Source organism: Gorilla gorilla, chromosome 12, assembly GCF_029281585.2.
Source record: "Gorilla gorilla gorilla isolate KB3781 chromosome 12, NHGRI_mGorGor1-v2.1_pri, whole genome shotgun sequence".
Classification (NCBI taxonomy): Eukaryota; Metazoa; Chordata; class Mammalia; order Primates; family Hominidae; genus Gorilla; species Gorilla gorilla.
In genome coordinates this window covers 113956197-113978620 of record NC_073236.2, presented here as the reverse complement: position 1 = coordinate 113978620, position 22424 = coordinate 113956197, and the positions used below count along the sequence as shown (strand labels likewise).

The 22424-nt window shown below is 48.7% G+C and overlaps 1 protein-coding gene across 2 annotated transcripts in view; it reads right to left on the bottom strand.

Annotated features, from left to right (window-relative positions):
• The window catches only part of KIF3C (kinesin family member 3C), a 54460-nt gene that overhangs the window by 18329 nt on the left and 13707 nt on the right, over nucleotides 1-22424 (bottom strand). For both annotated transcript variants that reach the window (XM_004028953.5, XM_019021440.4), the window contains exons 2-5: nucleotides 10860-10961; nucleotides 10076-10198; nucleotides 8803-8921; nucleotides 6342-6458 (exon numbers count right to left, since the gene is read on the bottom strand). In XM_004028953.5, the coding sequence (XP_004029002.3) occupies nucleotides 6342-6458; nucleotides 8803-8921; nucleotides 10076-10198; nucleotides 10860-10961 (461 nt within the window). The remainder of the gene's footprint in view (nucleotides 1-6341; nucleotides 6459-8802; nucleotides 8922-10075; nucleotides 10199-10859; nucleotides 10962-22424) is intronic.

Sequence of the window (22424 nt, the reverse complement as noted above, 5' to 3'; positions counted from 1 at the left end):
AATCCCAGCTACTTGGGAGGCTGAGGCATGAGAATTGCTTGAACCCAGGAGGCGGAGGTTGCAGTGAGCCAAGATAGTGTCACCGCACTCCAGCCTGGGTGACAGAGTGAGAATATCTCAAAAAAAAAAAAAAAAAAAAGAATAAAATTTAAGGCCAGTTGCATGCAGTGGCTCCTGCCTGTAATCCCAGCACTTTGGGAAGCTGAGGTGGGAGGATTGGCGTGAAGCCAGGAGTTCAAGACCAGCCCAGGCAACACTGAGCTATCATGGTGCCAGTGCACCGCAGCCTGGGTGACAGACGAGACTCCATCTCAACAACAACAGCAAAATAATACAACTTAACACTATGGAGGTAAATTTAAAGCAAATAGTCTTTGGATGTGCGCAGTGGCTCACGCCTGTAAATCCTAGCACTTTGGGAGGCCGAGGCAGGAAGATCACTTGAGGTCAGGAGTTCAAAACCAGCCTAGCCAACATGGCGAAACTCCATCTCTACCAAAAATACAAACAAATTAGCCGGGCATGGTGGTGGGTGCCTGTAATCCCAGCTACTCAGGAGGCTGAGGCAGGAGAATTGCTTCAACCTGGGAGGCAGAGGTTGCAGTGAGCTGAGATCATGCCACTGCACTACAGCCTGGGTGACATAGCGAGATTCCGTATCAAAAAATAAATAAAATAAAATAAAATAAAATAAATAAAAATAAAGCAAATAGCTTCTGAGGAAAAATCAGAGTTTTCCAGTTTTCCACTGGCAAAGAACTGACTCTCTTTTCACAACTTTCCCTGCTCAAGGACAGTGGGAAGAATCACAGAGAGGAAAGGTGGGGGCCAGGTGAGGTGGCTTGTGCCTATAATCCCAGCACTTTGGGAGGCCGAGGTGGGCGGATCACTTGAGATCAGGAGTTCCAGACCAGCCTGGCCAACATGGTAAAACCCCGTCTCTAGTAAAAATATAAAAACTGGCCGGGCACGGTGGCTCACGCCTGTAATCCCAGCACTTTGGTGGGCGAGGTGGGCGGATCACAAGGTCAGGAGTTTGAGACCATCCTGGCCAACATGGTGAAACCCAGTCCCTACTAAAAATACAAAAATTAGCTGGGCGTGGAGGCACATGCCTGTAATCCCGGTTACTCAGGAGGCTGAGACTGGAGAATCGCTTGAACCCGGGAGGCGGAGGTTGCAGTGAGCCAAGAGTGCACCACTGCACTCCAGCCTGACGACAGAGCTAGACTCCATCTCAAAAACAAAAAACAAAAAATTGGCTGGGTGTCGTGGTGTGCACCTGTAATCCCAGCTACTCGGGAGGCTGAAGCTAGAGAATTACATGAGTCTGGGAGGTGGAGGTTGCAGTGAGCCGAGATCGCGCCACTGCACTCTAGCCCAGGGACAGAGCGAGACTCCATCTCAAAAAAAAAAAGAAATAAGGCTGGGCGCAGTAGCTCACGCCTGTATCCCAGCACTTCGGGAGGCCGAGGTAGGCAGATCACCTGAGATCAGGAGTTCAAGACCAGCCTGGCCAACATGGTGAAACCCTGTCTCTACTAAAAATACAAAAAAATTTAACCAAGTGTGGTAGTGGGCGCCTGTAATCCCAGCTACTGGGGAGGCTGAGGCAGGAGAATTGCTTGAATCTGGGAGGTGGATGTTGCAATGAGCCGAGATTGTGCCATTGCACTCCAGCCTGGGCAACAAGAGCAGAGAGCTTTTGGAGACATACATTAGAACCCTTTAATAAAGAGCACAAACTTGCCTTTAAAGCAGAAGATCAGGGTAAAAAAGACAATGGGCTAGAAATTGGCAACATTTACACAGTAAAGAAAGATCTGTATTCTAGCAAGCTTCTTTCTTTTTAAAAAGTTACTACAGGGGCCCGGCGCAGTGGCTTGCGCCTGTAATCCCAGCACTTTGGGAGGCCGGGGCAGGCAGATCATGAGGTCAGAAGATCAAGACCATCCTGGCTAACATGGTGAAACCCTGTCTTTACTAAAACTACAAAAAATTAGCTGGGTGTGGTGGCAAGCACCTGTAGTCCCAGCTACTCGGGAGGCTGAGGCAGGAGAATGGCGTGAACCCGGGATGTGCAGCTTGCAGTGAGCCGAGATAGCGCCACTACACTCCAGCCTGGGTGACAGAGCAAGACTCTGTCTCAAAAAAAAAAAAAAGTTATTATAGGTATTGCTGTAAAAATTAATTAAAGTATGCTGTTTTAAGGTAGCTATTTTAATTTTTAAAATCTGTGAATGGTTTTTTTCAGCATATACAAACCATTTTAACTCTCAAAAAGGAGAAAAGTTTATGTATAAAAAAAGAAAAGATGGTGGAAAGTTCATATCCAATTGTTAGTAAACACTACTACTAGCTAGATGGAATTTTCATTCTTTCTATGTTTATTTAAATTTTCCATAATGAAAACATTGTTTGCAATTGAAGTAAGGGTTACTTAAAAGGAAGAAAGTAAATTTAAAAAATTTTTTTAGAGATGAGGTCTCATTCTGTCGCCCAGGCTAGAGTACAGTGGCATGATCCTAGCTTACAATAGCCTGGGCTCAAGCAATCTTTCTGCCTCAGCCCCCAGAGTAGCTAGGATTACAGGCATGAACACCTGGTGGAAGAAAGCAAACTTTTAAAAAACATTTAAGAAAAAATGAGCTGGCCATGGTGGCGACTGCTTGCTGGTTCAAGCTACTTGGGAGGCTGAGTGGGAGGATCACTTGAGCCCAGGAGGTCAAGGCTGCAGTGAGCTGTGATCACACCACTGCACTCTAGCCTGAGTGCAGACAGAGCTAGACTCTGTCTCAAAAATAATACAAATAAATAAATAACATAAATAAGGAGGGGAAGTCCAGGCTGGGTGGGGTGGCTCATGCCTGTGATCCCAACCCTGGGAGGCAGTAGGAGGGGGATCGGTTAAGCCCAGGACTTCACGACCAGCCTAGGCAACAAAGTGAGACCCTGTGTCTACAAAAGATAAAAAATTTAGCTGGTGTGGTGGTGCATGCCTGTGGCCCCAGCTACTCAGAAGGCTGAGGCAGGAGGATCACTTGAGCCCAGGAGCCCGAAGCTGCAGTGAGTTATATACTCCAGCCTGCGTGACAGAGTGAGACTCAAGAAAAAAGAAAGCAAGAAAGCAAGCAAGGAAGTAAGGAAGAAAATAAAGAAAGGGAGAAAGAGAAAGAAAGAAAGAGAGAGAAAGAGAGACAAAGAGAAAGAGAGAAAGAGAGAGAGAAAGAAAGAAAGGAAGGAAAGAAGGAAGGAAGGAAGGGAAAGAAAGAAGAAAGGGAAGGAATGAAGGGAGGGACGGAGGGAGGGAAGGAAATTCATAATCATTATGCAGAAAGCTCATTCTAACTTCAGGTAAAGCACCCGCCACACTTTGAGTCTGGATCATGTGCTTGAGGCAGTCAAGTCAAAATTGCAGAGTGTTTTGAGAAATGAATAAATTCCTCTGAAGCAAGAAACTGCTAAACTCAAGTCAAAATCCCTTCTCAGTTCCACATTAAAGACCAAAGGGTCATGACAATTAAATGAAATGCATGACTGCAGGTGGGGAGGGAGGGAAATCATCATAAAGGACACTGGCAAATTTTAATATTGCCTATATAATAATATTGTGACAATACAAAATTTCCTGAGTTTGATCACTGCACTGTGGAACACGAATGTTCTCATTCTTCGGAAGTACAGGTAAAAGGTCAAAATGTCTGCAACTTAATCTCAAGTGGTTGGGGGAAAGTTAAGGCAAGATATGGCAAAATGTTAATAATCTGGTGAAGGGTATATGAGAATTCTTTATACTATTCTTGCAATTCTTGTTGTCAAAATAAAAAGCTGACGTGGCCAGGCGCAGTGGCTCACGCCTGTAATCCTAGAACTTTGAGAGGACAAGGCAGGCAGATCGCTTCAGCCCAGGAGCTCGAGATCAGCCTGGGTAACATGGCAAAACCCTGTCTCTACACAAAATACCAAAAAAAAAAAAAGAAAAAAAAATTAGCTGGGAGGAGGATCACATGAGCCTGGGGAGGCTGAGGTTGCAGTGAGCTGTGATTACACCACTGCACTCCAGCCAGCGTGACAGAGTGAGACCCTGTCTCAAACAACAACAACAACAAAAGTTAATGCACACCTTCTCAAAGCCTCTCCCATCCCACAACTAGTTGAGCACATTGTTGGCACTACTACATCCAATGTAAAGAAATTCCTTCACCTGCAAACTTTAAACTCAAGAACTTTTCTAAGGACTGGTGCAGTGGCTCATGCCTATAATTCCAGCATTTTGGGAGGCCGAGGCGGGTGGATCACTTGAGCTCAGGAGTTCGAGACCAGCCTGGCCAACATGGTGAAACCCCGTCTCTACTAAAAATACAAAAAATTAGCCAGGCGTGGTAGCACGCACCTGCAATCCCAGCTACTGGGGAGGCTGAGGCTCGAGAATCGTTTGAACCCAGGAAGCGGAGGTTGCAGTGAGCCAAGATCACACCACTGCACTCCAGCCTGGGTGAAAGAGCAAGTTTCACTGCAACCTCTGCCCCCTGGGTTCAAGCGATTCTCTTGCCTCAGCTTCCCCAGGAGCTGAGACTGCAGGTGCATGCCACCACACCCGGCTAATTTTTTGTATTTTTAGTAGAGACGGGGTTTCACCACGTTGGCCAGGCTGGTCTCAAACTCCTGACGCCAAGTGATCCACCCGCCTCGGCCTCCCAAAGTGCTGGGATTACAGGATTACAGGCATGAGCCACCACGCCCGGCAGAAAGACCTTTTCTTTTCTTTTCTTTTCTTTTTTTTTTTTTTTTGAGACGGAGTCTTGCTCTTGTTGCCCAGGCTGGAGCGCAATGGCGTGATCTTGGCTCACTGCAACCTCCACCTCCCGAGTTCAAGCGATTCTCCTGCCTCAGCCTCCCTAGTAGCTGGGATTACAGACGCCTGCCACCACGCCCAGCTAATTTTTTTTTGTATTTTTAGTAGAGATGGGGTTTCACTATGTTGGTCAGGCTGGTCTCAAATTCCTGACCTCAGGCCATCCACCTGCCTCAGCCTCCCAAAGTGCTGAGATTACAGACTTGAGCCACCACGCCCGGCTAGAAAGAACTTTCCTAAGCATAAGATAACCCTTCAGAGTGAAGCCTCGCCAGCATCCAACTCCGGCAAATGTCATTGGAGCAGTGGTTTTCTAGCCTGGCTTCAAATGCAGAATCACAAAACCTAAGACCTGGGACCCTTTAAATCAGACTCTCTGCAGGCATTCTAGCTCCAGCCAGGGTGGAAAACCTCTATGACAGCTGACGTACTGTTGAGAATCTCTACCTAGATTGGAAAGGTGGATTGTAGGTGCAAAGTAATACCATTGAAAAGTCCTCTATTCATGTGCTTGCCACTTACAAACTTATGTGGTATCACCTTAAGTAAAACCAGCCTTTAAGAAAGATCAAATAGGCATCTAAGCTATAGTTGTTAAAAAAAAAAAAAAAGAAGAAAAGAAAAGGAAGAAAGGAAAAAAAATAACCAAGTAGGCATCTGATGCTTCAGTGAGAAACAGTAGACCTCTTGCTAGCTTCCCATCCCAGATTTAGGGAGACTCTTGCCCTATTTTAACATTAATATTCTAGAGAGAGCAAATAATCTCCAGGAAGGTGCATTGGTGTCCAGCCTCCTAAGCACCTCTCTATATATATTTGCAATTAAGGGCCCATGGTTCAGCCGGGCAAGGCCTCACTCTGTTGGGATGTTCTTCACGGCCACCAGCAGAGGGAGCCACACACCCAGCCAATGGCCGCAGCTGCACCCAAGGGCTAGGACATGGAAACAGGTGGAAATGCTGAAATCACCCGGATGAGCGAGCACACTGAGATTGGATCACAGTTCTATCACATCATGATCTGATTACTTATTTCCCACTGGACTGTGAGCTCGGACCATGTCTAATTTATCTTCTGTCTCCTGAGTCTTGCACAGCATCCGGCACACAGTAGCGCTTGGCAAATATTAACTGTGGTTGCTATTTCGGGCATCTGACAAATGAATATTCACCAGACCTGGCCAGATGTTAGCATTCGCTAGGATTGTCAAGAGACTGAGATGCTCTTCCTCCCTCCCGAGATCCCTCATAAGGTATTTTCTGCATCCCAGGCCAATGAGACACTTTTTTTCCCAGAACACCCTTCCATCATAGAGTCCCCTACAATTAGATCCTGAGAAATTCATCCCCCATTGGCATCCTCCCCATCTTTTCCCCAATCCACAAAACATCTGTCTCCCTGCAGGCAAGGCCTCAGGCCCCTCACCAGCCCCGACCTGGAGTGGACCCACAAGTCCCCCAGCCCAGACAACTGGGTTAGAGACTCACACGCCGGCTGGCACCAGTGGCTGGAACTTCCACTGCTCCTCCTCACAGTCCAGGAAAAGCCGGTTCATGATCTTGTTCTTCTCCTCTGGTGGGATGAAGTTCTCGATGATTAGGTACCTGGGAGCAGGAATGAAGGAGTGATGGGAAAATGGGTGAGCGAGAGACCACGCGGTGCATGTGAGGGTTGAAGGATTAGAAGCAACAAGCCAAGAGGCAGAGGTGGCCGGGCGCGGTGGCTCACGCCTGTAATCCCAGCACTTTGGGAGACCAAGGCGGGCGGATCACAAGCTCAGGAGATCAAGACCATCCTGGCTAACACAGTGAAACACCATCTCCGTCTCTACTAAAAATACAAAAAAAAAATTAGCCAGGCGTGGTGGTGGGCACCTGTAGTCCCAAGCTACTCGGGAGGCTGAGGCAGGAGAATGGCATGAACCTGGGAGGCAGAGCTTGCAGTAAGCTTAGATCACACCACTGCACTCCAGCCTGGGCGACAGAGCAAGACTCCGTCTCAAAAAAAATAAGTTAATTAATTATTTATTTATTTTAAAAAAAGAGGCAGAGGCAATGTGGAGGTGGGGAAAATAAAGAAGTTAAGGGGAAAGGATCCCTACAGAAATACTGCAGCTTGAAAAATCACTGCTTCTAATAAGTACACAAAAATAGAAAAATGAATAAATACTTTTATTTGATAGCACAATAGGGTGACTATAGTCAATAACTTAATTGTATATATATGTGTGTATGTGTGTGTGTATATATATATATATTTTTTTTTGAGTCAGTTTTGCACTTGTTGCTCAGGCTGGAGTGCAATGGCGCGATCTTGGCTCACTGCAACCTCCACCTCCTGGGTTCAAGTGATTCTTCTGCCTCAGCCTCCTGAGTAGCTGGGATTACAGGCACACGCCACCATGCCCGGCTAATTTTTGTATTTTTAGTAGAGATGGGGTTTCACCACGTTGGCCAGGCTGGTCTCAAACTCCTGACCTCCGGTGATCCACCTGCCTCGGCCTCCCAAAGTGCTGGGATTACAGGTATAAGCCGGCAAATTGTATATTTTAAAATAACTTAAAGAGTGTAACTGGATTATTGTAACTTGAAGGATAAATGTTTGAGGGGATGGATACCCCATTCTCCATGATGTGCTTAGTTCACATTGCACACCTGTATCAAAACATCTCATGTGGCCAGGCGAGGTGGCTCATGCCTGTAATCCCAGCCCTTTGGGAGGCCGAGGAGGACAGATCACCTGAGGCCAGGAGTTTGAGACCACCCTGGCCAACATGGCGAAACTCCATCTCTACTAAAAATGCAAACATTAGTCAGGTGTGGTGGCGGGCGCCTGTAGTCCCAGCTACTCAGGAGGCTGAGGCAGGAGGACCGCTTGAACTTGGGAGGTGGAGGCTGCAGTGAGCCAAGACTGCACCACTGCACTCCAGGGTGGATGATAGAGCAATATTCCATCTCCAAAAAAAAAAATCGAATGTATCCCATCAATATTAATATATGCACCTACTATATACACACATTTTTAAAAATAATTTTTTAAAACAAATTTAAAAATAATTTTTTTTTTGAGACAGAATCTTGCTCTGTCGCCCAGGCTGGAGTGCAGTGGCTCCATCTCAGCTCACTGCAAGCTCTGCCACCCAGGTTCACACCATTCTCCTGCCTCAGCCTCCCAAGTAGCTGGGACTACAGGCGCCTGCCACCATTCCCGGCTAATTTTTTATATTTTTAGTAGAGGCGGGGTTTCTCCGTGTTAGCCAGGATAGTCTCGATCTCCTGACCTCGTGATCCACCTGCCTCAGCCTCCCAAAGTGCTGGGATTACAGGCATGAGCCACTGCGCCCGGCTTTTTTTTTTTTTTTTTTTTTTTGAGACGTTGTCTCGCTCTGTCGCCCAGGCTGGATTGCAGTGGCATGATCTCGGCTCACTGCCACCTCCACCTCCCAGGTTCAAGCAATTCTGCCTCAGCCTCCTGAGTAGCTGGGATTACAAGTGCGCGCCACCATGCCCGGCTAATTTTTGTATTTTTAGTAGAGATGGGGTTTCACCATGTTGATCAGGCTGGTCTCGAAATCCTGACCTCAGGTGATCCACCTGCCTCGGCCTCCCAAAGTGCTGGGATTACAGGCATGAGCCACTGCGCCCGGCACTAAAAATAATTTTTAAAAAATTTAAAATCACTGATTCTTATGCAAAGATGGTAGCCTCAGGGCCTTCGGAGTTACTTTTGGCCAGCACCTAGCGTCCATTTTGAGGGGTTCATCAAATACAGGCAGAGGAGGTAGAAGAAACTCCAGCACGTGGGCCCATCCCTCAGCCCTCAGACGCATTTTATTCCTAAAGGACTCATGGGAGAGGAGACAGTCAGGATGAGGCCTTAGGGGAGGAGAGGCCTGAGTAATGATGGCTGGCTGTGGGGACCCGGGAGGAAAAGAGCTGCGGGCCCTACTTGAGCTTGAGTTCGCGGGTCTGCTCGTTCTGCGCCTCCTCCAGGTCCTGCCGCACGCGGATGTACTCATCATGCTGGTCCTGGATCTCCGCCTTCACCGCCTGCAGCTTGGCGTAGAGCTGGGTGGGGACAGGTGCCACTCAGAGGCTGCTTGGTGTGGCAACGAGGCCCCAGTCACCCAGCCTGGGCCGCAGGGCTGCAGGCTCAGAGTCTACCGACTCAGTCCAGGATGAGGCTGGGGGTCCTTTTCTGAACTCCCCGCTGTGCCCAACCCACCACGAATTGGGCTGGGCTATTTAAAGTAGTGCCCCGCCCTCCTTCACTGAGGCCTGTGACCATTGCCTGCTCTTTCTCAGCTGCTATCAGCATCGTGGAATGTTCAAACGGGAGGGGACCCCAGGGACCTTTTGGTCCAATACCCTCCTTTCATAGTTGAGGAAGCCAGGCACAGACTTGCTCAAGGTCACACAACCAGCCAATAGAAGAGCCGGAACTAGGACCCGGGGCTCATTTGGAGACCCAGCTCAGGAAGCAGGAAGCCTGAACGAGTTTGGAAGGTGACCCCTCCCACTCCAGTCTCTTCAGGGGCTCTCAAATGTGGGGTGTGGAGGTAGCATGGCCATCCTGCTCCTCTCCAAAGCCACTGAGGGCTGGGTCCGTGGTAACTGCCACAGTGGCAGTGCCTCTGCCAGGCCTGCCCCTGGGCAGCCACATCACCCACCCCGAAGGGCCTCCAGGTTTTTCCCAGAATCCAAGCTAGAGCTTTGCTGCTTCCTGCCCTAGACCCCCCTCACATGTACATGTCTTTCCCTTGCCACGGGCTTTGCAGGGTTCTGGTGAGCGGCTATTCTCATCCCTTGACATGTCCTTGAGGGCCTTACGCTCCCCACCTGAGCTTCCCGGGGTTCCAGTCTCCTCCTCAGCCTCTCTGTATTCCCCTGGCCCTGCTCCAGGCCCAGCTATCCCAACTGTGACTCACTGCTGACACTGAACGGGGTAATCACCCAGGACCATGAAGATGGTAACGCTGGATACTGCAAGTGACAGAGTTGCAGCCTGTCATAGCCCACCCTGGCCCAGGAGAAAAGGCTCTACTCCACCCCCAGCCCCCGCCTCCTGCCTCCCCCTGTTGCTCACCCCCGAGGCCAAGCCATGTCACTAAGGGGTTCAGCAGTTCCAGCCAAATGGGGAGGAGTCCCTGAAGCACACACCCCTTGGGCAGAGACTGCTGGGCCTCCAGCACACCATAACCGGTCCTGCTGCAGCGTCTCACCTTCTTGAGTTTCTTGGTTTTGACCTCCACCTCCTGCTGCAGGGATGTGTAGGTGCCCCGGAGCTCCATGGTCTCCTCGTCCCGGAGCATCATCTCCTGCTGCATCTCCCGCTCACGACGTTTCTAGGCCAAGGACGGGCAGTGTGGCTCAAAGGAGCAGTGCATACTTGGGAGGGCCAGGAAAGCTCAGGGGACTGGCTCACTCTGCCTGTCTCGGGACCTGGCTTCACCATGGCCCATGGCCCACATCCACTGCTCCCACCCAATCCTGCAGAGCCCCTGGGAACCCTCCTCTCAGTTCCCAGGGCCATGCCTTTGCCAGGCTCTGCCCCATGTGGATGGAGACTCCAGCCCCTAAGAGCTGGCCTACTCCAGAGGAGGCACATCACACTGCCTTCCAAGCTGCCTCACCCTCTCCCCAGGTAGTGTAATGGTTGATCGGTAAGACCAACAAATTGTGGTTCTTGATGATTTAGGGAAACAGTCATACAGTTGGCAAAGAACTCACACCACCTTGTGGAAGGCCCAGGAATTAGTACCAGGTGGCTTGTGGAGGCTGATGTTATGGAGAGCTATCACGTCCTCTCGCCCACCAGCTGGCAGTGCCCCTGCCAAAGGGAAGACCCTGGGCTAGTAGACCTGTGGGACCCAGGGTGGCATGTCTGAGATTCTCAGCACTGTAATTCCAGAGATCCAGAGTCCACCATGGTTTACGGCCCTGCACCTCCCACACAAGAGCTGCAGGCCACACTCTCCAAGGGGACCTGGCACCTGGAGGCCCTACCTGCTCGGCAATCTCCTGCCTCTTCAGTTCCAACATCTTCTGCTGTTCGTTGGTGTGATCCATGATGTTCCTGCCCCCGATGAGGAGCTTGCTCTCCATGGCCTGGGGACACAGAGGGGTTGGGAGGTGGGCTTTGCAAAGGGTCCACAACATTGCTAGCTGGAGAGATTTTGCTTCCCTGCTCTGTGGTCCTTCTGGGAGTGGACACAAGATGTGTCCCAGATGGGGCCTTGTGGCTTTCAGGGAGAATGGAGTTTTCCCCTCTAGTGTCTCAGGTCCCAGCACAAGGCTCTTATTGTCAGCAGGAACACTAGGGAGGCAGAGAGGGTGCCCCTCGGGGAATCTAGGGCAACTGATCTGTTTGCTTTGGGTACACAGGAAAGGTTGGTTCACCAGGGCTAGGAGGAGGATGGGGGTGGCAACCTAATCCTGGCAACCAGGACCCAGCTGGTGTTGAGGATTGGGAAAGATAAGATACAGTCACCAGGTAGCCCAGCCTTTAGCTAACTGGCTTCCAACTCAGGAAGACAGCTCTCAACACAGGCAGCAGGAAAGGGTCTAAATCTTCAGCTGATGTGGAAAGCAGAAGAAAAGCCAAAGGGAGCAGACTGCACAGCAAGAAGGAACAGCACGGGCCCAGCACAGCAGGAGCTTTGGAGAGGGCCGGGAAGACTTGGTTCTACCCACTTACCTCGAGGCTTTGGGCAAATTAATCCCTTCAGGTCTGTCATCTACAATATTGGAACACCGCCTATGTTCCAGGATGGCTGGCAAACATTTGCGGAGCGCTAAGTATCTATTAGATGCTGAGCTAAGCCTTTAACACCATGGTTTCCATCCCCCCCTAAGAGGGACTATTCTCCTCCCCATTTAATAAATGAAGACATTGAGAATGACCAGCCCAAGGCCATGCAGCTACTGAGTAGCAAAGAGGAGAGATTTGAACCTCGCACCCCCAGTCTCACTCTGTGAAAGCCCCTAGTCAGTGCTTTGGAATCTGAAGCTGAAATAATGTCAGATTTGTGTAAACTGTGACTACATAAAATGTATTTTCAAGAGGGTGCTGTCGGCAGCCTCTCAAAACCTATTCTGGTTTGGGGGGGTGCCCGATTTGAAATTTTAGAAAATGAAAATAAAATAAGAAGAAGGTGCTGCCCCAGGGTACCCAGTTGTCCTCTGGCTTCATCACGGGCCTCCTGGAAGGTTGAAATCACCTTGAACCAGTGGAAAAAGCTGGCTGCTTCTCCACTGGAATTTTTCCCAGTGGAAACAGCTGACCTACCTGAGGGATCTCAAAGCAGGGGGTGCTGTCAGACTTGGGGAGCAGGAGACCACCTGTAAGAGCCACATCACTGGGAACACAGCCAGACAGGGGTTAACAGTGGCTTTCGGGAGGTCAAGGAATGGGCTGTGTGAGGCTTTGTCACCCAAAGACGCTGAGCAAGTTGGGCCCGCCAGAGAGGCACGAGCTTCATTCCAGCCCCACACAGCCTCAGAGGCCAAGGCAGGAGGAAGAGGCCTTGAGCCCTGGAGGCTGTCCATGCTGCCACACTGCAGCTGCCTGCGCTCCTGGTTAATGATCTCCCCTCTTACCGCATCGCCTTGCCACAGACCTAAACCCATCCTAGGCTCGTCCTTCACACTCCAGGTCAGCATTTGCAGGACCATGAGAGGGAAGAATCCCTTACACTGCATCCTCAGCGACTCATCTGCCTCGCCTCATCCCTGCCCTGCCTCTCATCCGTTGCATCTGGCCAGTGAGTCAAGGCCATCAAATCTGCTCCTCAGTGCGGCTCCCACCACCCCCCATTTTTCATTCTCACTGCTACCTGCTGGCTTCATTGCAGCCCCCACAACTCTCCTGGACCACTGCTGTGGTCTCCCCACTGCCTCAGTGTCCCCTTCCACCCCTCTGCCACATGACACCCAGGCAGATCCACTAAAAACACAACTCTGGGCTGGGGACGGTGGCTCACGCCCGTAATCCCAGCACTTTGGGAAGTTGAGGTGGGCGGATCATCTGAGGTCAGGAGTTCGATACCAGCCTGGCCAACATGGAGAAACCCCAGCTCTACTAAAAAGACAAAAATTAGCTGGGTGTGGTGGCGTGCACCTGTAGTCCTAGATACTCAGGAGGCTGAGGCAGGAGAATCGGTTGAACTAGGGAGGCAGAGGCTGCAGTGAGCCGAGATCACGCCACTGCACTCCAGCCTGGGTGCCAGAGTGAGACTTCATCGCAAAAAACAAAAAACAAAAAACAGCACAACTCTGAATGCTTGCTCCTTGGCTTCAAACTACTGAATGGACCTCCATTCCTTGCAGGATGAAATCCAAGGTCAGCTGCAGTGACAGGCCCCGGGAGCTGGCCTGGCCTCCCGGTTCTTCTTACTACTCATGCTCCGTGTATGCTCTGTACTCCAGCCTCACCAAAAGAATTCCAGCTCCCTGGGGGCCCGGTGCGGTGGCTCGCGCCTGTAATCCCGGCACTTTGGGAGGCCAAGGCAGGCGGATCACCTGAGGTTGGGAGTTCGAGACCAGTCTGACCAACATGGAGAAACCCCATCTCTACTAAAAATACAAAATTAGCTGGGCATAATGGCACATGCCTGTAATCCCAGCTACTCAGGAGGCTGAGGCAGAAGAATCGCTTGAACACGGGAGGCGGAGATTGTGGTGAGCCGAGATCACGCCATTGTACTCCATCCTGGGCAACAAGAGCAAAACTCCGTCTCAAAAAAGAAAAAAAAGAATTCCAGCTCCCTCAATGGGCCATGGCATTTCACAAGCACCTGGGTTCCTCCTCCCACTCCACATCTAACTGGAAAACTGCCACTTTTTCTGCAAGACACACTTTGACCATTGGGAAATTTTCCCTGATCCCCTTGAAATTGCTCTTTCGGGCCCCCTCAGTAACCAGGCCATATTCCTACTATTTCTCATAATAGAATAATTATTCATTTACATGCTGTCCCCCCTGTGAGCTCCCTCACGGCAGCAGTCATATCTTACTCACATCTCTGGGTCCCTGGACTTAGCTCAGTGCTTGGCAGATAACAAGTGCTCAATACGTATTTGATGAACCAAACAGAATCCTTGGGGGTTGTCCCAGAGTGGGTTCCAGGTCCCTTCCTTGGGCTCTCTTTTTTTTTTTGCAGTGGCGCAATCTTGGCTCACTGCAACCTTCACCTGCCAGGTTCAAGTGATTCTCCTGCCTCAGCCTCCCAGGTAGCTGAGACTACAGGCACATGCCACCACACCCAGCTAATTTTTGTATTTTTAGTAGAGATGGGGTTTTGCCATGTTGGCCAGGCTGGTCTCGAACTCCTGACCTCAAGTGATCCGCCCGCCTCAGCCTCCCAAAGTGCTGGGATTACAGGTGTGAGCCACTGCACCCGGCCACCTTGGGCTCTCTTTATCCCAGTTTCTCCTCCCATTCATCAATCCACACTCACTGTCATGGGGCCCGATCATCTGGGGAACCTGGCAGGAGGGGTGGGGTGGGTGTGAGAGAAAAGAGAAGAACCACATGGAGGAGGCCCCTACTGTTGTGGACCATGGATACCTGATCCCCTAACTACTGGGTCACAGGTCTTCAGGAGCCTCCTGTCTGGCCTGGCCTCTGAATCTGGGACACGCTTGTCCATTTCAACCCTGAGACCCTTCATTTTCCCCAGCATTTTATGTGGCTCTAGCATTCTTTATTCTTTATAATCAAAAGACACTTGCTCTCAAATTTCGCTGCATGTTAGAAACACCTGGGGAGCTTTTGTAACACTCCAGAGCCAGGTGTGGTGGCTTATGCCTGTGGTACCCATTGTTTGGGAGGCTGAGGCAGGAGGCTCACTTGAGCCCAGGGGTTCAAGATCAGCTTGGGCAACATAGCAAAGCCCTATCTCAAAAATAAATAAGCAAATCAAATAAGAAATTCAGACCTAGTGAATTGAGATCCATATTGTACTGAGATTCCCAGGTAATTTGGATGCACATAAATGTCTGAAAAGGACTGGTGTAAGGGGCATGCATATTATTAGCACTATCATTTTTCCAGTGAAAGCTCACAGAGGTTATATAACCCATCCAAGGTCACATGATGGCCCCCTCAGTAACCAGGCCATATTCCTACTATTTCTCATGATAGAATCATTATTCGTTTACATGCTCTCTCGCCTGTAAGCTCCCTTAGGACAGCAATCATATCTTACTCGTATCTCAGGGTTCCTGGACTTAGCACACTGCTTGGCAGATAACCATCTGTGAGCTTTCACTGGAAAAATGATAGTTATATGCCTCTCATTAAATTTAAATGGAGATCCAGCTGAGCAGGATGGCTTATGCCTGTAATTGCAGCACTTTGGGAGGCTGAAGTGGGCAGATCCCTTGAGTCCAGGAGTTCAAGACCAGCCCAAGTAACATGGCAAAACCCGTCTCTATAAAAAATATAAAAATGGGTCGGGCATGGTGGTGTGGGCCTGTGGTCCCAGCTACTCGCAAGGCTGTGGCAGGCGGATCACTTGAGCCTGGGAGGTTGAGGCTGCAGTGAGCTGAGATTGCGCCAATGCACTTTAGCTTGGGCAACAGTGAGACCCTGTCTCAAAAAAAGAAAGAGAATTAAAAACAAAAAACTTAAATGGAGACCTGGCCCAGGCCTGCCTGGCTCCAAAGCCCAAGCTCTTCCTATTGCAGGGGCTGTGGTGACTCCTTTAGGAAGCAGAACCTGCTAAAGGAAATCAACATGTTTCCGGCAAGAGGAAATGGTGTCTGACTAATCTCCGAGAGTTCTTTCAGAATGGGACGGAATAGGTTATTACAGCACATGGGGAAGCCAGTGACCAGAACTCTGGAGGTTAAAGCGCTCCTGGCAAGGCTGCACATCAGAGGTTATTCAAAGTTACATGGGGACTGAAGAGATGGAGAAAGGAGAAGTGAACTAGGGAAAGGAAACAGAAATAAACAGGTATTTCTCTGGATGGAAAGCACTCAAGTGTGAAACAACAGGACTAATCTCTGAAGCTGTGCAAGAAGGAGTGCATGGGTGAAATACCCAACTTCACAGACACTCCCAAATCCTCCTAGGTGGTAAAGTACAAGAGAATTTCTAGCCTATGTGAGCTGACAAAAAATGGCAGATGAGCATCAATTACAATTTTACATTTTGGGGAAAAGGAATCCTAACTCTACTAATTAAATGATAGCCATGGGCAATCAGTTATAAGCCCTAAAAAGGGGAGGAGCAGGAGGAATAACACTCCACTGTTCCCAGAAGACACTGGCTGAATATGCTGCCACAGCTAAAAAAGTCAGTAGCATCTGCCCAGGCACCATCATGAAGGCTTTTTAGAAACAAAACATTGTACCCTCATATAAAACCATGATGTGGCTGAATCGGGAGTACTGTGTGTAGTTCTCTTACTGCATCTCCAGAGACATAAAGGAGAGAGAAGATCAAGAGAAGGGAGGCTTAGGCCGGGCGCAGTGGCTCAAGCCTGTAATCCCAGCACTTTGGGAGGCCGAGGCAGGAGAATCGCTTGAACCCGAGGCGGAGGTTGCAGTGAGCTGAAATCGTGCCACTGCACTCCTGCCTGGGTAACAGAATGAGACTCCATCTCAAAAAAAAAAAAAAAGACTCTTTGTTCTGAAAAGACAAAGAAAAGTTAAGAGGATAAGTCTGGAAATGAAACAATCAAAACTGGGGATGAAAAGGAAAGATCCAGGCTTTTCCAATCCATCCTGGCACATAGAGTAAGAGCTCATGTCTTGAGGTTTGACAGCAGCAGTTTTTAGGACAAACAAAAAGGAGTTTTACTGTTTATAGAAGGTAATACATTTATGAAATTTGTTACTTCAAGAGTTAACCCTGGAGGAAATACTTACCAGTCTATTAAAGAATTCTGGGGACACGTTTTTAACCCTTTATTGTCTTTCTCTCCTTTCAGAAAAAAAGAATTGCACAAACATCAAAATCACCAAAGAAATAAAATGACAAATGCCACATATTCCCTACCATGGCTACTTGGTTTCTTTCATTTTCCCTGTTTTTTTTGTTTGTTTGTTTTTGTTTTTTTGAGACGGAGTTTCGCTCTTGTTGCCCAGGCTGGAGTGCAATGGCACGATCTCAGCTCACGCAACCTCCACCTCCTGGGTTCAAATGAGTCTCCTGTCTCAGCCTTCCAAGTAGCTGGGATTACAGGCGCGCACCACCACACCCGGCTAATTTTATAGTTTTGTAGAGACAGGGTTTCTCCATGTTGGTCAGGCTGGTCTTGAACTCCCGACCTATGGTGATCCACCCACCTCAGCCTCCCAAAGTGCTGGGATTACAGGCATAAGCCACCGTGCCTGGCCCTTTTCTCACCTCTATGGACATAGTATAAACACAAGCTTATGTCTTGCTATTTCCACTTTACCTAATATATATAATATATATATAATATATATAAAATATATGTTATATATATTATATATATAGTGTATAAATATATATACACACACATATGTGTATATATACATATACATGTGTACATAGATACATGTATATGTATATATACGTATATGTGTGTGTGTGTGTATATATATGTGTATATATATATATATATATATTTTTTTTTTTTTTTTAAAGATAGAGTCTCACTCTGTCACCCAGGCTGGAGTGCACTGGTGCAGTCTCAGCTCACTGAAACCTCCCGCCTCCCAGGTTCAAATGATTCTTCTGCCTTGGCCTCCTGAGTAGCTGGGACCACAGGCACCCACCACCATGCCTGGCTAATTTTTGTATTTTATTGTAGAGACAGGGTTTTGCCATGTTGCCCAGGCTTGCTCAAGGGATCCACCTGCCTCAGCCTCTCAAAGTGCTGTGATCACAGGTGTGAGCCACCACTCCCAGCCTAATTTTTTGCTTTTTTAGGTGACTTTCTTAGAAAGGAATTTCAGAAGAGGACAAAGGGTTATAAACATTTTGTGTATCTTGGAACATATTGTCAATTATCATTCTAATGACTTAAACTACTGCCAGCAGTAAATAATGGAACCATTTTTATTACCGCATCATAGGCATGAAGTATCATTATTATTATTATTATTTTGAGACAGAGTCTCACTTCGTTGCCCAGGCTAGAGTGCAGTGGTGTGATCTCGGCTCACTGCAACCTCTGCCTCCCAGGTTCAAGCGATTCTCCTGCCTCAGCCTCCTGAGTAGCTGGGATTACAGATGTGTACCACCACACCTGGCTAATTTTTGTATTTTTAGTAGAGATGGGGTTTCACTATGTTGGCCAGGCTGGTCTCGAACTGCTGACCTTGTGATCCGCCCACCTCAGCGTCCCAAAGTGCTGGGATTACAGGCGTGAGCCACCATCCCTGGCTCCGCATGAAGTATTATTATTTTAAAAATTTGTTATGGCTAGGCACAGTGGCTCATACCTGTAATCCCAACACTTTCGGAGACCTAGGCAGGTGCATCATTTGAGGCCAGGAGTTTGAGACTAGCCTGGCCAACATGGCAAAATCTCATCTCTACTAAAAAGACAGAAATTAGCTGGGCATGGTGGCGTGCACCTGGAATCCCAGCTACTCAGGAGGCTGAGGCACAAGAATCGCCAGAGGTTGCAGTGAGCCGAGATAGCACCACTGTACTCTAGCCTGGGCCACAGAGCAAGACTCTGTCTCAAAAATAAAATAAATAAAATAAAATAAAAATGAACATTTGTTATAATAATAGATATAAAATCGAGCCTCTGCATTCATTTTATATTCTCCATACCTTTAAGGTGGTCTTATGGAGGCCTGAGCTTTCCTTTCCCAACATACTCTATATTGTGTTTTTAAAACCTTTTTGGTGATTTTTCTTTTTCCATTAGAGATGGGGTCTTGCTCTGTTGCCCAGGCTGGAATGTAGTGGCATGATCAGAGCTCACAGCAGCCTCCAGCTCCTGGGCTCAAAAGATCTTCCCACCTCAGCCTTCTGAGTAGCTGGAACTACAGGCATGTGCCAGCGTGCCGGCTAATTTTTTTGGTGATTTTCAAGTGAAGAGATGGACCTCAGATTCAAAATGAAATTTTTTGTTTATTCAGCCCCCACCTTCCCCAGCTATCCACACCTAGGCCCAAGTCCTTCTCACTCAAAGGCTATCAACTCACCCAGTTCTTGAAGCCACCTGGACACTATCAGGCATAATTTGAGCTGCCAGTCAGGCCTGGGGTCTGATGCATTAGCCAAGCATGACTGCTGAGTCCCCAAGTCCCAGCCCTCTTTCCTCCCTCTTCCCCATTACAGGAGTCTCAAGACCAGCTCCTGGGCTGGTTTCTGCTCATCTGCTTCCGCGATGGATCTCCTCTGTGGACCTAGAACTCTGCTTCACAATCTCTCCTGCGGGCTGGGCCCTGGGCTCCATAAAGAGAATCCTGGATGATGACTAACTGGCCACTATCACTCCACCCGTCTGTCCAATGCCCCTGTGTTTCTCTGCCAGCCCTGCCGGGACCCAGCATAGACGTGGTCTGAATGACAACTGAATTTGCCTTATCAGTCACTGGCCAAGTCTTGCCCACTTGCTCAAACCCACACTCTCAGCCAAGCCTGGCTGACAGACCAGTCTTGTGCTGGGAAGATGGGGCTGGCTCTGGCATGAAATCTGTGGGTGGGCCTCAGTCCAGGTGCAGGGTCTCTGCTCCCTCCTTCTCCCCAGTCTCACCCCATGCTGTCTGCTTCACTCCCATGCTCGGAAATATGTCACACACGAGATTCCTTTCTTGGCTTAGAAATAGATTTTTTTCCTCTACTTTTTTATTTCCACATTTGTCTGAGGATACCAGTGGCCATCTCCTCCTTTCTCTCAGAGATCTTGAGCCTTTTCTTTTCTTTTGAGACACGGGATCTCGCTCTGTTGTCCAGGCTGGAGTTCAGTGGTTCACTGCAGCCTGGATGTTCCAGACTCAAGAGATCCTCCCACCTAAGCCTCCCAAATAGCCGCATGAGCCACCACACCCGACTAATTTTTTTAGAGATCTCTATCCTTAACCATCACCTATGAGGGCAGGGAGGGACAGGGATGCCTGAAATCCCTGAGCCTAATTCAGTCTAGAATATACCAAGCAGAGGACATGAGAATGTGGAGTTCCTAGTCTTCAAGAGAAGTTCCCTGAAGCTCTCAGCCATTCCAGTCAATGCTTCTTTTGTAATATTTCAGAGCAAAAGACTATAGGTGGGTGGGCCTGGGGACAGGACTGGGTTTGGTTCTGCTGATTCTAAACAAGTCCAGTGTAACTAAAAGGCCAGCACAGGCTGTGGGGGTGGAAAAGACAGGGCTGGGAGCTCCAGGGCACCATAGTCTCTCGCTTGAGAGACGGATATGAAGGGCAGGGTAACCAAGGGGACTTTGGGAATCATCAACCCCAACCCCCATGCTTTATAGATGGGAAACAAAGGCCTAGAAGTGGAGTCCTTGAAGCCTGAGTCTCCTAATTAAGGAATCTTTGTCTAGATGCTTTTTTTTTTTTTTAAGACAGTCTCATTTTGTCACCCAGGCTGGAGTGCAGAGGCACAATCTCGGCTCACTGCAACCTCTGCCTCCTGGATTCAAGCAATTCTCCTGCCTCAGCCTCCTAAGTAACTGGAACTACAGGTGCCTGCCACCACGCCCAGCTAGTTTTTACATTTTTAGTAGAGATGGGGTTTCACCATGTTGGCCAGGCTGGTCTCGAACTCCTGACCTTAAGTGATCCACCCACCTCAGCCTTCCAAAGTGCTGGGATTACAGGCGTGAGCCACCACGCCCCACCTGTCTAGCTGCTCTTATATTGACTATGTGCTTTCCAAATAACTTCCCAATTTGACTAAGGCTCTGATTCCAGGTATCAGAGGCAGGTCAGCTGCTGTGACAACAGCCAGGTCACTACAGGGACAATGCCAGCTTGTAGACACAGCCGGGGATACTCAGAGACTCACCTTTAACTATTCCAGGAGCAAATGGAGTGCAAAACCAGAGTGGGGAGAAAGGAGGCCCCAGTACTCATAAAGCACTGACGTGGAAAGCTAGAATGGAGACAGCCAGGCCCAGCCAGCCACTCTTCTGGAAAGATAGCATCAAGTATGATTTTACAAGGACAGAGAAGCCAAACAGGCTCTGCCCTGCCACTGCCACCTATCTGTGACATTCCGCAGGAGACAGGAGTCTCAGATGCAACTGGCCATGTGCCTCAACTGGGTTAACTCCTTTTTACCTTAATCGTCCTATCTGATGCTCACAAGAACCTTATGAGAAAACGGTTATGATCCCCATTTGACATAAAAGAAAACTAAGGCCCAGACAGGCAAAGTGATTTGCTCAAGGTTTGGAGCCAGTAAATGGCAGAGTGATATTTGACCACCACCGCCCTAACTCCAAGCCCAATGTCCTTTTCTCTGTTCCATGGCTTTCTTCCAGGTTCAGACAGGAAAGCACCTTGGAGAGAAGCAGCATTTGGTATTTGTACCTTTGCCAACTCAGGAACCATCAGGAAAGCTCAGAGCCTCCTTGCTTTCTCTTTTGGCTGAAATAGGCAGGGCTCTGCTGCTGCTGCTTCTGCCTGTGTGAGAGTCTTATGGGGGTCTCTGAGATAAGTGGGTTAGAGCTCTTAACTGTGTGCTGGCAGGGAGGTTGTCAGGATCCCTAGAGTCCCAGAGAGAGGCTAAAAACTCTGGGAAAATATTTGTGGGAAGGGCCCCTGCACAAGTTCTGTGGTGGAATGATATAAAGGTGGCTGGGTGTGGGAGTCAGGGTGCTCCAGTCGGGCTACACACTCTGCCACTCTCTTTGCTACAAAACCTAGCTCTTCAGCCCTTTGGACTTCCACTTTCTCATCTGTAAAATGGGGAGAATACCTGCTACCTTTCAGGCCTTGGGTAAGAACAGCAAGTTGGGCTGGGTGCAGTGGCTCACGCCTGTAATCCCAGCACTTTGGGAGGCTGAAGCAGGCAGATCACTTGACCCCAGGAGTTCAAGACCAGCCTGGGCAACATAGTGAGACCCCATCTCTACAAAACATTTATTTTAAAAATTAGCCAGGCGTGGTATTGTGTGCCTGTAGTTCCATTTCTGTAATCTCATCTACTTGGGAAGCTGAGATGAAAGGATTCCTTGAGCCCGGGAGGTGGAGACTGTAGTGAGCTGAGATTGCACTACTGCATTCCTGCCTAGGTGACAGAGTGAGACCCTGTCTCAAAAAACAAAACAAAACAAAAAACGGAAACAAAACAAAATAACCAGCGAGTTTGAGAATAGATGTGAAAGTGTTGGTAAGTGATAAATTACACCCAAATGGTAGTCGTTACTCGCTGTTTCGGTATCTCATTGGTATTTTACCCACCACTTGCCACAAAAAGCAAAACCAAAACAACAATCTCAACAGACCCCGCTTCCATCTCTTAGAAAATATATCCACCCCTTCCTTCACAGACCTATTTCTCCTTTTCCAGCGCCCTGATTGTACATCTTGAGGAGTCAGCAGTAAGGGAAGAAGAAATGAAAGAGACAATGGGGAGGGATGAAGAGTACCATTTTCAGATGAATAATGCTATTTTCAATGACATCC